A 15,370-nucleotide genomic window follows, 5' to 3' on the forward strand; every position below is an offset into this window, starting at 1 on the left:
TGCCCTTGCACCTCTGCCTTCCACTTCCTGGTCATAGACGAGCTGTACGCTCAGAAACTGAAGTACAAAGCCATCAGCGAGGAGCTGGACCACGCTCTCAACGATATGACTTCCATGTAAATGTTCATCCACCCTGCCTGCTCACATCCGTGCCCTCATGCTAATACGATAAACTCACCACTGCTCCCTTCTGTACTTCCAGAAGCTCCATCTTCACACCTTTCTGTTTACTCTCTTTGCATCACCTAGGATAGTTTGGTTTTGTTCACATTCTACTAATACAAAAGCCAAGCAGATTAAGTCTGTCTGTACAAATCATTTTCCTTTCAGAATCTGTTTCTTTCACAATCTCTGAGCTAGATTGTTCCCACCAAGCAGTGAACTGAAATATGAAGGACTCGAGAGCTACCCTTTTAGGAAATCAAACTAGGCTCAAGTAAAATTGGAGGCCATGCCATCGTGCACAAACTTCCCCAGAAATATCCAAAAAATTGGTATCCTGAGATTCAGTTAAATACAGTATGATCATTTTTGTAAAAGATCTATAAATTTAAGGAACCCTAAAGTTCCTTAAGTCCAGTTATTGATGATCTGAGAGGAAATTGATCCAGTACCGCCTAAGAAATGGTGCTGTGAGAGATCATCTCTTCCTCACTTTTAAGAATTGTGGAGAGAAATGGTTCATCTGCTGAATACCAGAGCCTTTAATTTTCTGTGTTTAGATAAAAGCGATTGAAATACTCACAATGAACACCACAACTGGTGTCAAAGAATTGGGAAATAAAACCCTGATTGCCCAGTATGAGTTCGGGAGTTAATGCCCACTTTTAACTGCATGAGGCAGTGAGAGTTGGAGTAGATCCCTTGTTTTCATGAGAGCTTTGAGCATACACAACTAATCCGCATATTGCTAACTAAACCTAAGCATCACACTTCTCTGCCTCTTTAAATTCTAACCTGGAGCTTTCCACAGAGGGTTCCCTTCATTCTAATAATATGGCACTGAATTCCATGTAAGCTGGAAATTTCCAGACCCACCTATGCAGGGAAATGGTAGCCTGAAGGGTGTGGCCTGTCCTTGCCACCTCACAGGTTCTAGAATCTCCACATCACCATAAGATATATTGACTATCCCCATGGAAAGTAAAGAGAATTCCATGCTCCCTTCCCTCGTTTGTAAATGCGGGAGTGAATCAGAACCTCTGTCTCTAAAGTCTTTTCCAGTGCTAAAATGTGATTCTATAGGGAAAACTCATAACATTGTGTACAATTAACTATTCTGAAAGGTGGGTTAGCTTAAAGTCTGTTTTTAAACTCTGTTCTTGGGTCTTCTTGGTAATGGCCCCTCGCCTGGAGGGGCGTGTGCTGGCCTTGGGTCCCGACGCTGGTGGGTGAGGATGGGCATCCTCCTGCAGGTGCAGCTGGCAGCGGGTTTTGCATGTCTGCTTCTGATCTGTGTGTCAGGTGCTGCTCTCCTCTGTTAGTTTGGTTTTCCTTTTTTCCATTGTGCCACTTTGTTTTCTTTTTCTCCCACCTTTTCTCCTCATGCAGATAAGTTTCTTTGCTTCACTTCTCCCGAGACCCCTTCATCAAGCTGGCTGTCCCACCTCTCTGAGCTCTGCAGTTTGTCTCTTCTCCAGCTGACCTGGCTCGTTCCTTTAGCCTCCTGCCTCAGGGCCAGGCACACTGCTTTCCATTGTACAGAAGCTCTTCATTTCAGTGTCAAATAAACACTGTGCAAGCTGTTTCTGTTTGCTCTTCTTTTTACTTATTTATTGACATTTTTTTGTTTCAACACTGAATAAAACTACAAATCTATTTCACACATATGAGGGTTAGTTTTTGGCTGCTCCCCGCCCCCCCCATGCTGAACATTAATATTAAAAGTTTCTAAAGCAGAAGTTCCTTACGGAACTTTTAAAAAATACTCGTGCGTGGGTCCCTCTGGGCATCTCCGGGGGCGGGGGGAGGGTGGTTTGTGTTTTTGAGAGGGTGATGGTTCTGGTATGTAGTCCTCGTTGAGAACGTCCGCACAGAGGACATTGCTTGCTGGAGTGAGAAGATGTGCCTTGAATAGTGTCTTCCTCTGCCAGAGGTTTGGTGTGGGATGTGGTGAGCCCCCTGTGTGGATGCTGAGGTGGCCCTGCTTGCAGGGACGTGACTAACTAGCGGCCCACACTGCCAGGAATTCACATACCAGGATCTCGAAAAATTACTTGTGTCCTGACGGTGGTAGTTGAGGTTATTGTTGATCATCCTTTTACAGCCTAAAGAACCATTAAAGCTTTTTAAAAGTATATTCATTACTCAGCCACCTTCATTTTGATCATGAAATGACATCTTAAGTTTTTTTTTTTTTTAAAGATTTTATTTATTTGAGAGAGAGCAAGAACATGAGCTGTGGGGAGGGACAGAGAGAGAAGCAGGCTCCTTGCTCTGCAGGGAGCCCGACTCAGGGCTCAATCCCAGGACCCCGGGATCATGACCTAAGCCGAAGGCAGACGCTTAACTCACTAAGCCACCAAGGCGCCCCTTAGTTTTCTAAATATGATAACATTTAAGTCAAGGTTCATTTTTGTGCCCTTAAGGACATCACGTATTTTTTTAGGAGGGTTTGTATGTACATAATCTTTGTGATATCCTTCATTTGTAGGCATTTTTAAAGATAGCCATTGGAGTTGATTCTTTTTTTTTTTCCCTAAAAGCAAATTTAGTAGAAATTGTTCAGAATAGAGTTATATTTTATTTAGGCTTTACTGGTTCACTTCAAAAACAGCTAAGTGATTTTCAAAGAGAAACATATTGCAAAATTAGAACTTTAAAATGATGTGGACTTTTTGTTTCTTAATTCCCAGCATTTCTGCATCCTCAACAGTCTGGCTATATTTCTCCTGTGCTTTAAATGTGGGTGATTTTCATCTGTTTTTGTTAGTCTGAGAGGGTTGATATATACCACTATAGTCAAATAAATTTAGACAAACTGAAAATAATGTCATTCACTCTACAAAGACTTCAGAGCAGAAGAAAAATACTCTTTTTAAGAGGACCACAAATTATTTTAATAGTGTTATAGTAGGCTCTCTAAAATTTAGAATCTGGAGTCAGTGTCTCTCCCTTGGGAGTGTAGACTTCTATAATTTCATGGATTTTTTTTTTCCCTAAGCCTCACTGGGTCTGCTTTTGACTATGATTCCTGTCCTCTCTTTTTTTTTTTTTTTTTTAACTCCTAGTGATAGAAGTGGGCCCTTCTCTGAGTGACCCTGTTTCCTGCTATAGACAAAATGAGGAGTCTGTGCAGTTAATTCTAGAGGCACATTTTTTTTTTCTTTTTTGGAAACCCTTGTAGAGACTTTCACACTTTCTACGTAAGAACATTCTACAAGGGGAAATGGGAAACTAATGGTTTAGGAAGGCAAATCTAGACTAGCCCCAGAAGGTGTGGGTTCACAAGAGGATCAATAGCGACTTGATTCCATCCAGAAATTGTCAGGGCCCAGGTGTCTATTTCAGAAGGCCAGACCATAGCTGTTGCTACTGCAAGAACCTGGTAGGATCAAACAGAAAGCACTGCTGAGTCTGGGCCCTAGAGGTTCCAGATGTCTGGGAGGTAGGACAGGAAGGGAAGACCCTTCCAAATGTGTAACTGTTTCTGGTCCCTGCCCTCAGGCCACCCGGGCAGACCAGCTCCATGGCAGCTGCAGGGGAGCAGGTCCAAAGGGGGGTGTGGTAGGAACATCTGTCATTTCAGCTGAGTTCACATTGACTCTGGGTTCTCCAGGGTTTCCCTAAAGTTCTTTCATTCCAGTTTGGCTGGACATGGACTTGGCAAACTGAGACATCCTGCCCGCCCATGGCGATCACCCCACATGCGGTAATGTGAATGTGCCGGTGGGGTTTAGCTTTGCAACCCCAGAGCCACATCCCTTACACAAGACACTGTGGAAGGCAGTGGAGATGTGAAGAGATGAGCCGGAAGTGTTCTTTGCCCCTGATGAGCTGGCCTTGCTGGAAGGTAGAGGAGTGAAGCATGTCTGAACTCGTAGATGGTGTACACTTGGAGCTACATGGAGAAGGTGACATTTGACTAGGGTTTTGAATATCCAGAGAGTGTGGATGAGCAAAAAGGACAAGGTAGCAGATACTTCAAGCAGAAAGCCTAGTGCATATGGCATCTTCCCCCCATCTCCTACCACTTAAGAGAGGAAGCTGAAATAAGACTTGATTAATTTCCTGGCACACCTGGGGGCCGGAGGCTGGATGGTTGCATTCTCCCCAGGGGTAGGATTGTCAGCTTTTCAAGATCAGTAAGTAGAATTTCTGGGTCCAGGTTGTCACTGTCATTCGAACCAGTTGTATATCCTCCTGCTTTTCATGGTAAGTGCCAGGTTCTTGTCATTTTGGCGGCATCCCCTGGGCCATCAGATACAGCCTGACACCTGTGGTTGGCCTCCCTGCCATGTGAGCAGATTGTATGCCCTTGTGTAAAGTTGACATTGCACTGCTCTCCCTGTGGGTGTTTGAGATTTTGTTCACTCTCTACACCTCAATCTCACGCCATGCATGAATGCCGTTCTCTTCAAGAAGTAAGCAAATGAATTTTAAGTTGGTTTCGTGTGGAGATGAGTGCTTGTTGGTTTTGCTGTTTGAGTAGAGTAGCACCCTGTATGGTGGTGACTGGGGGAGGGACAGGGAGCTTAGTTCTGTGTTTCAAGGACTGTAAATGCAGCAGCCACTGGGGGCCCCTTCTCGGTACTTCCTGAAAGGAAAGCCAGCCCCGAGAGTGCAGATGAAAGGGGTTCTGGGAAGAGGTGGGCAAAATGGGCAGGTTGAGGTTTCACTGTAAGTTCTCCACTATGACACTTGGGCTGTTGCCAGAAACTGCATGTGGCTCATTCACACAGTGGTTTTAGTAAGGTGCAAGAGGAACATCTCTCTCTCTCTCTCTCTCTCTCTCTCTCTCTCTCCCCCCCCTTGCCCCTGTCACTCCCTTTCCCTCCCCGGCCACCGAGAGAAAAATCCTGGCTCTTCCTAAGTCTGCCAGGCCTTTACCACCCACCCTTCCTGGGCGAGGGACAGCTGACCACCGGGGAAGGGTGAGCTGCTCAGCAGGTGACCCGAGGTATCTCTGTGTGCTGTCTGTTAACTCCTTTACCAAATCTGGCTAACCTCTCTTCCTTCTGCCTCCTCTCTTCTGCTAACCTGCTTGCTGACCTGTCCAGATCAACTCTACCAGCAACTTGAGCAAAACCGCCGCCTAACTAACCAACTAAAGCTGGCCCTGAATGAGGATTAAACTTAAGTGGGAAAGACCTTGGGCTGAATTCTAGGAATGGAGGCCATGGGCAGGAAATCTAAGACTGCCGTACCTTCAACTAATAGGGCTGACAACACTTGCTTTCTGCAGAATTGTACATGGAAGGAATTAGCTAAAAAGCTGGCTTCACCTGCGTTTTCCTCTTATATCTGGAATAATTAAGTTCTCTTTAAACCCCGAAACTGCTTTTGTGGTAAAATTACGTATATGTATATGAATTAAATATAACAATTCAATCGCAGGTCCTCGTGTTTGAACTGATACATAATGAGGACCAAAAATTGTTTTCTATTTCCTACAGAGAACTGAGTCCTGCTTTAAGTTAGAAAGCCAAAGCAGAGGAGTAACTATACACATATATATATTATATATAGGATGCAATATATAATATATATATACACATTTAGCTATTACATATTCATATTCCTAACTTCGTAATATCTGGTATAGTGTTTGATTAAATGTACCTATGCTTGGGCAAAATAGCTTTTGAAAACAGGAGCTCATGTCAGAAGTCCCTGATTGTCTGAAAGGTATGCTTTTATTCCGTCTAATGGTGTTGTTGGAACCTGGTGAGAATGTCATTCTAATAATAAATAGAACACTATAAGAATAGTAAGAGAATGTCCTACTGAAGTGTGCATGAAATATGTTGATACTCATTTTTTTTAATGAGCAGCAGAAATAAATCGTTTTAAAAGTTGTCAGAAAACCTCCTTACTTCATCTTTGTCTCCTGTGAGATTGTGTTACAACACAGCTCCCAGACCTTTACCTGCCTGTAACTCAGAAATGTCTGCTGTATTAACTGCAGTGCTGCAAGTACCCGTCCCTGTCCCCACGGCGTACGGCCCGTGGACCTCCGCCAAGCCCCACCTGCGCTTTATTCTGAGTGGACCCTTGGTGAAGGTTCAGCTGACCACTCTGTGAGAGCCCGCTGTGCCTGTAGTTCCTTTGGGTCAAAGACATCTTCCCCCTTTGTGGGTCCTTGTCTGGAAATGAGTAATACCTTACCAGCATGCCTTGTCCTAATCATCTCATCTTTGTTTGTGACTGATGTTTGCCTGCCTAAATGTAAAAACCGCCACTGTGTCCAAAGTGCAGCTATTCATGACTTAATTTTCTAATCCCACCACAGAGAAAGTGGCTCATGCCAAAGAAGAAAACCTTAGTATGCATCAGATGCTGGATCAGACTTTACTGGAGTTAAACAACATGTGAAAACCTCCTTAGCTGCGACCACATTCTTTCATGTTGTTTTGTTGTTTTATTTTGTTTTGTTTTGTTTGGAAACACCATGCTTACCATGAAACCCCTTAAACGCATTTTTATTTACTTTTACACTGTCACAGAAAACAGCCACGAAATACCAGCTAGGTCAGGGGATGGGGAACACACACACACACACACGCGCGCGCGCGAGCCCGTGGCAGGGCCGTAATGACTTAAATGTGCCATTTCCCAGGTTGCCATTGCCACATTTCATAGAGAGTTTTGCAACCCAGTGTACTCAGCCAGTCCAGGAATCCTCACTAAAGCAGAAAGATTTCCACTCAAAGTGCCAACGATGTATTCGATAGGCAGATTAATGTTGAAAACACAATCAGGTGTGGATTGGTGCTACTTTAAACAAAAAGTCCCACTGTGGTCTTTCGTTCAATATTGTACAATTTAGAATTCTGTCCAACACTAATTTATTTTGTCTTGAGTTTTACTACGAGATGAGACTGTGGGTCCTGTATGCCTGAATTCACTAAAGCCAAGGGTTTGTAAGGCACGCTGCTCTTGTAAGACTTCTATCTCCTTCTCGTTGGCACACTTGTGGCTCGTTACAACTTGTAGGGTAGCATTCGGTGTGGATTTCCACTCTCCATTTCTCCATGTTAAAGATTTAGGCACTACGTACAATTGGTAAAGAAAAAACATTTTCTTAAGAGTTATAACTATATGTAAACATTGTATAATGGTATGGAATAAAATGCACATTGTAGGACATTTTCTAAATTTGGTGGTCCTGTCGTTTGTACCTTTTTACTTTGTGAACTTCAGATGGTATGGTTGACCTACCTTCGCTCATGAATGGTTTCTTAAAACAGTATCCCAGAGATCGGGGGAAGCTGGGTTTTGTGTGTCATCCTCCCCCCAGCACTCCAGGCAGCATCCCTTAGGTCTGTTACAGTTACAACCCAGCAGGAAAGACCCTTTCCAAAAGCCTTTCTCCATGTTACAGGCACCTATCTGCACACACATAAAGGTTTTTGCAGGGGTTGTACTGTTTGGGGGATCCTCCCTCAAGTCTTAGCTAAGTCTTTAGCCCACACACGTCAGATGGTGAGTGAATGCACCAAGCGAGCTCTCGTCCCCCAGCCACGTGACTCTCCTTAAAAGTATTGCTCTGTAGGGTCTCTGTGATTTTCTGCTTTTGCACTCCTGCTGAGTTCTGAATTCCCACACTTCATTCTCTCCGACTTGGAAACTGAAAATACCACCGGTCACTCTTGAAGACTTGAAGCAAACAAAAGGAGATTACAAACAAAATTAGTTGGCCAAACTTGGGCTGCAGGGCGGAAAAGGATGTTCTCTTGAAAAGCGAATGCGGTAGACTGGGAATAAACGAAAACTCATTTGGATGACAGATAATGTTTTCACTAAAAAGGATTAAATATATCTGTAGCTATTCTTCCAAGCCCTCTGATCAGGCATTTTTCTCTCCACAGAAAGGAAGGGCGTGTAAGGCAAAGAACCCAAAAAGAAGCCTGGAGGCCAGGCTTGCGGGTTCCCACTTCTGAAAAACGGTCCCCTTTCTCGAGGCAAAGAAACACTCTGGGTCTCCCCTTGTCTTCAGCACCCCTAGGCTCCCCGCTGCCTGTCCTCAGCTAGACCAAGAATGCCTCTCTGCCTCATTGTAGTCACAGAAGCCCTGAACCCAGCACCCTTTGACTTTGGGAGCCAGGTCTGGCTTCACCTTCACTAGCTGCCTAGCCGGTCAAGTCCCGCAATCTGAGATTCTTCATCTATGAAATGGGGATGAGATGAGCACCTAGCTCCCTGGGTATTACCACGGGACTGGAATGTATCACCCATGTCATAAAGCACAGCACCTGGGACATGCTTGATAAGCATCAACTGCCTCTGTCCTCATGCCATGTGTGCTCCAGAGACCACTGCGGAGGGCCTTCACCAAGCCTTCACCACCTGACTAGGTGGAGCTGGGCCAACACCTCACCCCCCATGACGATGCTTAGGAATACTGTTCTCAGAGACCATATGCCAGAACCTGTCAGAAGTGCCTCACAGGGGTTCTCTCAGCTTCCCGTCAGTCCCCGTTTCATTAACACGGAGACCAAGGCTCAGTCCGTGGAACTACTCAGTCCCATGGCTCCCGGGGAGTGGGGTCGGGCGTCAGGTTTCAGGCCCGCGCGGATCCTCTCACATGTTTCAGATGTTGTGCAGCAGAAGAAAAGCCACTGCTGGACGTAGCTAGAAATAGATGAGGCGGCAAACACGGTCGGGGGAGAAGACAGGGAAGATGTAGGTGGAATCAACTTCGGGGCTGCCGTGACCACTAGTGAGTGGTTTCCGCCTAACTTCCTCCCTGGGCTCCAGAGGCCCAGTGAAATCATGAATTAATGAAGCATCAGGCCAATTCCAAGAATTCTTGCCTGATCTTTCTGATAGGCAGGAGGGAACACCCTGTCTCCACATGGCACACACCTTGGGTCTGTTCCAATGTGATAATCTCTGAACATGCTGCCCCTGCCAGGTCAGAAGGAAGATAAGGGCTCTTCCAAATGGGAGCACCGAGGCTGGAAGCTGATAGTCAACATTTAGAAAACCATGAAGTACAGAGAAATAGTTCAAGATTCATACCCTAAATTCCATTAGCAGGCCCGGATTTCAGAATGAGCAGCTGGAGAAGTTGCCGTGTTCAGGGTAAAACACTGTGGCTCTCCACAGAGAAAAAGGGTACAAGTAAGAAATCAGCATCTCCCCAGAATGTTTAAATTTGTAATGAGAGTTCCATAATCTGTTCCTGAGGAAAAAAAAGCACTTTCTCGATACATTCTTAACTTTTTGAGACTGGCATTGAGGAGAACAATTCCCCTCCTTATTGCTCCTGGAGAGGTCATTAGCAGAAAGAAAATCTAGTTTTTGTGTATGCTGGTATGTATTCTCCAGAGTATAATATTTTTGGCCTGATTTTTTTTTTCTCCAGGAAAAAAAAAAAGTCTTTTTACTTGAACAAATATTTGAGTGTATGTTAACCACTTTTTCCAACTTGTCAACACTATTTGTAGATGTAATTTTGTTTTAAAATCTGCAGTCAAATCTACATACAGAAGAAAAAAAAAAATCTGAATTCTCCAATCAAAACAAAAAGCTCTGGGGTGCTCAGGGAGCCATCATTTCCCGAACTGGAGGCAGGGGTTTGGGAAAAAATTAGAAATGTCAGGCAGTGCAAGAAGTGTTCCTTCCATTATATATACTTTTTGACGTTGAGAGTGTTCAGAGCTACATTCCTCCAACAGATGTCATAAATTTTGTATGTCAAACAATGAATGAAGCTATGTTGAGGGTTCACTAACATGAATGCAACCTTTGCCAAGTTTTTGACAAATGGGCATCGACCTAGAGGATAAGACTGGTTCCTGCTGCCTGCGACAGTTTTCTTTCCATCTGTTTCCAAGGCCATGGAGAACAAAGAGTCAAGGCCTTATCAGGGCCTGCCAAGGCTGATGCCCTCACCGAAATGCTGATTCAGAGCCCAACTGGAAGGAGGCTTTTAATCAAGGCCTAGAGAGTTTTGATGGCTTGCTCAAGGTCATTCAGCTAGTGGAGTTTAGCTCTCTTGCAGGGCCTGGAAAGCAGAGGGGCAAGCTCTGAAACCTGCTCCACCACTCACCATGACCTTGGTTCATTGTACCATTTTGAGCAGCAGTTTCTTCAGCCTCTTCACATATTCTGCACCTCTCACAAGCCTGGGAACTAAACCAAGTGGTGTGTGTTGATGCTCCTACCACCTCCAGGCCCTTTTCTGCTCCTCAGCCTGAGCCTTTTTCCCCCTTCCTTGGGGATCCTTAGGGAGACTGAAAGTAACTCTGTTCCTTTTGAAGTGAAAAATCTCTGGGACCATTCCCCCTGGAGGCCATCTGTCACATGGCCTCCATACCACCCATAAAAGCCATTCAGAATACGGTCGTTGATGGGACAAATGGCCAAAACACAAACGCTCAAGTAACACTTCTAGAGTCGTTACCAACAGTGCACAGAAGGTAAAGAATGTTTCAAAGCAATAGATTCAAATTCCTTTGTTAAGCAAAACACCGGCCTTTGAAAATAAGTTTCTATTGCTGCGTTCTCGAACTGCATTTGGACATGCTAGAGAGTGAAGCGGACAGTAAGAATACACGAATACTGCCCAGGGGCCCTGAAGCAGACGTGAACGAAGGCAGGCAGCCCTGGTTCAATCTTGAGCAGCCACAGGGCAGGACCACTGCAGAACCCACGTCTCCAGAGGAAAGCTAGTGATGGCCAAACAAGCCCTTTGTGTGTGTGGCCCAGGATTGTTCTGTCTCCCAAGAGGCCCCCTGGGCCTGGGCCTGGCTGGGCCAAGGCTCCTCTGGGCGGATGCTGCATGACCAGGGTGGGGGGGGACAGGTAAGAGGAAAGCACACTTCGTGATGGTGAGTCCCGATCTGTTTTCAACTTTGGAATGCTAGATGCTCAGGAATTGGAATTCTTGTTCCTTAGACTCACAGATTGGATATTAAACTCCCAGGGACACGCAGTAGGATGGTATAGCCCTTTGGCCTTCCAAAGAGCTAGGATTTGATGGGCTGACCACATTCTGCCTCAGCACCCCCACCCTGCACTCTGTCCCACTTCCTCTATGAAAACCATTTTTCACACTAAAACAGTTTGCCAGTAACTACTTGAATCATGCTGTGGTTCTAGGACACCGTTATCTAAAGCAAGCCCTGTCACTATCCCAAAAGGGTTTAGTGCTGGTGCTGAAAGCCCAGAGAGTATATTAGAAGTGTGAGCCAGCCCCCAGGGCAATAGGAATTTTTCATTTTTGCTCTTAAGGGACTGCTACATACTATATCTCAGAACCCAGATGGGAAGTGATGAATTACTGATTTATTCAGCTTGAAGACTGCCATTCCCATGATTTATCTTCCTCCTGCGCTCTCACAAAGTACTCCTTTCCAAAATACTCCAGAATTATCTGCCTTAGCACCTTCCCAAGAAATTAAAAAGGAACAAGTTGGAATAACTTGTCTAGGAATAGGAATATAATAAACGTAAAGAAAATGTGCCTAAGTGAAGTGTTTCTAGACTCAAATCCTGGCAAACCCGGTCACATCTCTTCATCCTTCAAAGCTCCTGTTTCTGGCTTGTGATCTCCCCTCTCCAGCTGCCATTTTTTTACTACTCTATAATCTCTTGTTCTGCTCACTTTCTCTTAAACACAGAAAGGACTCCCATATTGTCTTCTAGTAACTAGAGAATAGATGGAAATTAAGATTATACATGACTTGGTCTCTGGGACTAAGAAACTCCACTTCCATTTAAGAAGCATGCACATCATTTTAGAAAGGAACTCTAGGTTGGAGGTTGTAGAACAATATAGAAAAAGCATAAAATAGACTTCTCGCCCTCAAAGTCTATAGAAGAAGCAGTGCACACACGTTTAAAAATAATAGGATGTGATTACATGGCAAATTGAGAGTAAATGATATAGGAGTGCGTTGAAAACAGGCATCATGCCTCCTTCCTGGAAGATTGTTAACCACCTAAAACTGGGCCTGCTTCGTCGTTTTCTTAGAAGTACTCCCGTCACAGGCGGTTCACGACTCACCCTGACCTCTCAAACCTTAGAAACAAGATCTCTGCTCATTATAAATGCCTTGGTTTTGCTCTTTACTCAGGCCACCAAGTGTTTTGTTCTTCACTATAGTTTTCTTCTACCTGACTTTAACTGAAAAATTCTCCCTTCTTCCCCACCGTCCTATTCTTTGTCTTATGCTATTTAACTTGTTTTAAATTAATCTTTGGTTTTGGTCTTAACCATACCTTTGCTTTTATCCTAGAGCATCTCTCAATCTTTAGAGCAAACAGTAGAGTATAAATAAATTAGTACATAGACTCTTAGAGACTATAAACTCAGCATTCTATGCCAGTAGGGAAATTTGCAGGGATTTCTGGAAAAGCAAATGGATGAGAGATGCCATGAACACTCCCTTCTTCCATGGAAGGATCCCCCAGCACGTTTTCTTGTAGCCCTTAGAGAAGACAGTGACCTGATCTGCTGGTCTTCAACCTTCCTAATAGGTTAGGGGCCCTGGGCGTCTCCAGATAATTCATTTTCCAGCTTTCATGGAAAGATGAAAAGTGAGGTGGTGCGTGAGAGAACATTGAGTTTCACTACTGTATTGGTAAGAACTGCTGGGGGTCGGGAGCGCTTCTTTTGCTTTTCTAGTTTGGGTTCCTACTCAAAAAGATAAGTGCTAGGGATCAATATGGCGTAATTAAATCTGAGTGACAAAGACTCTAACCCAAAGAATTAATCCCAATTTGTATAACAGCGGTGGATGTGTGTTATGTATTTAAAGGAACATGTAAATTTCATGCAGCAATTTGCAAGTTCAAATGAAAAGCTCTGCCATATTTGGATACAAGGTTGCAAGGTAAATAAGCCAGAATATATACATAAGGTACACGCCACCATATAATTGTATACACTTTGAGTTTTTCATTTGTCACATGTTATTAACACTATAGAGAAAATCACTAAAGGAAAAGTCATTCATAATCTCACCACCACTTTTGAAAATAATTATTTTTCATATGTTTTGCCTGTATGTATATTTAGGGCTTTTTATTCAAAACTTAGTATTTTTTATCCAAAAATTTTTGCATAGGTAGCTACTTCCTATGCTGCTACGCTAGTCTTCATGTATTATTATATGGTATTGCATCTGGTTAATGTGCCATAATTTGTTATTCTATTTTTGATCATTTGGAATGTTTCTGATTTTTTTTTTTTTGCTTTCATAACTAGAACTGATAAGAGATTCATTATAATTTTGGATATTTCTGACTGATGGGACATGAAAACGTACACTTAAAGGGAAAAAAAAAAAAAGCTATTTCTTTTTAAGTACAGGCATACCCTAAATATGCTCTAGCCAGGACTAGACAGCCCATTTGGGTCCCAAGCTTTGGGTTCTTAAAAAAGAAACAAAACAAACACTTCCCAAACTGGTTGAAATAGAGACTTTTGAGAAATCTAGCTCCACATGTGGTCTCCGTTTCTCCCCAATCTCCTCCCACCAACAAAAACACAGAAACTTGAGCTTTGAGCAGTGGTCTCACAGCAGTCACCCTGCTCCTTCCTATACCCCATGTCTAGACCCAGAACTGATAAACGTGAATAACGGGCATGGGGGCTCGGCGGCACCATCCAGGGCCATTCTTGCTTCAGTTTCGGGAAGCCCCTTCCTTACTGATAATGAACAGTGACGGAGGGGAGCAGCAGTAGTAGAGTAACTTCGGCTGTACTACAGAGGACACAGCCTGGGACAGTGGTTACAGTCCCAGGCTTGGAAGCTAGAGGAATTGGAAGGCCACCCGTGGCTGTGTGACTTAACTTTTCTGGCTGCAAAACGGAGGTCTAAGGCCGTGACTCTGGAAGATAATGCATGTCAAATTGTTAGTACAGTGCCTGATACAAAAACTCCAGGATGGACAACTTCTTTTGTTGTGTTATCATCCCTGAAACACACCTGAGTCTCGAGTCCCTGCAACCAGCCCTTATAGCCACTCTCCCCAGGCTTCAAAGGAAAGCCCTTGTCCCTTCCATACTCACCTGTGAGGCTGCCTCGGATGCCCATCAGGTCGGTTCAGGGCCAGATGGATCAGTGGGTTCTTCCCCCGCCTGAAGTCACAAGGAGGCAAGGCTTCATGGCCCTTCAGGACTCAAATCCAGCGTTGGGAAACAGAACAGCCCCTCTCCAGTGGGGAGGAGAGGGGCCTGAGTAGACCCTCAGTGACCGAGGCATCGACCAACCATCACCAGCTCTCAGGGAGTCACCTCTTCCATGGCATCCAGAAGAGAGCGCCCAGGTCCTCTGTCTCCACAGCATGATGGGGGTTTGCCTCAGGGTTTGGTTTCCCAGGGACTTCTCAATAACACTCTGAAAACCCAGCTCACCTAGTTGTTGATCTTATTCTCAGACACTAGAGGATTACTTAGGGCACTTGAAAGTTTTCTTCAGATGATAAAATACCTTCATCCTCCTCTGGTGGAATCCTTCATATCTAAGGTCCTGCTTCATGGTTTCCTCTGTTGGGATGTGGTTCCTGCCTTCTGTATCTTTAGCCTTGAAAGAAGGGGTTGGCAGGAGGAAGCAGGCTGTCCTCATTTGGAGCGCATCCTAGATATGTGGGAGGAGGCAGGAGCGCAAGCTTCTTAGCTGTGGCTTTTGTCTAGAGAGGTGTGGGGTGTGGGGCAGTGTGCGCGACCCACCAGCCAGCACCAGGAACTAAAGCCAAGCACCTGCTCTGTGCTTTTGGGTCTGGTTGGCCCGGGTATCTGACACTAGGGAACATCTTTCCTTTCACACCCTATTGTCTGGGGCTTCAGTTACATTCTTGACTCAGAGCCCAGGAATGGGGAGAGCAAGCACTCCAAAAATCCTTAGAGCAGTGACTCACTTAGGTTTGCAGCCTCCCTAACAATGAGGCATGCAACTGGTCTTCCAAGTGGAGGGTGTCACCACCTCCAAATAGCTGGGTGAGCATCTCTTGGCCTCAGCGCTGGTATTGAGATGGGTCCTACAAGGATGAGTCCTGAGTGCACCAGCAAAAGAAGAGCACCCAAAAGAAAAGGAGATAGAATTTAATATTTTATATTTCCCCCCAAAAAAAGCATTGATGAAGTCATCATTGGAAAAATCTGAATGTCCTTGGTCTATTTCCACTTATTCTATAGTGATATTTTATTTCAAATTATTAATGTGTAAATGGTGTAATAAGGGGACTGCATATCTCA

At 44.5% G+C, this 15,370-nt stretch overlaps 1 protein-coding gene and 1 long non-coding RNA gene across 30 annotated transcripts in view; one reads left to right on the forward strand and one right to left on the reverse strand.

Annotated features, from left to right (window-relative positions):
- Nucleotides 1-7,317, forward strand: part of TPM1 (tropomyosin 1) — a 27,296-nt gene extending 19,979 nt beyond the window's left edge. For 7 of the 29 annotated variants that reach the window (XM_081831222.1, XM_081831223.1, XM_081831230.1 and 4 more), the window contains one exon: nucleotides 38-120. In XM_081831222.1, the coding sequence (XP_081687348.1) occupies nucleotides 38-120 (83 nt within the window). Of the gene's footprint in view, nucleotides 1-37; nucleotides 121-1,551; nucleotides 1,746-5,219 lie in introns of those variants that run through there. The other 22 variants (XM_081831220.1, XM_081831221.1, XM_081831228.1 and 19 more) reach the window with 4 other exon arrangements.
- LOC115943910 (uncharacterized) overlaps nucleotides 1-14,875 on the reverse strand; it is a 25,863-nt gene extending 10,988 nt beyond the window's left edge. The window contains exon 1 of the long non-coding RNA XR_014148675.1: nucleotides 14,186-14,875. This is a non-coding gene — a long non-coding RNA (uncharacterized LOC115943910). The remainder of the gene's footprint in view (nucleotides 1-14,185) is intronic.
- Between the last annotated feature and the right edge of the window lie 495 nt (nucleotides 14,876-15,370).

Source organism: Leptonychotes weddellii, chromosome 9 (assembly GCF_054177405.1).
Source record: "Leptonychotes weddellii isolate Sample4059 chromosome 9, ASM5417740v2, whole genome shotgun sequence".
NCBI lineage: Eukaryota > Metazoa > Chordata > Mammalia > Carnivora > Phocidae > Leptonychotes > Leptonychotes weddellii.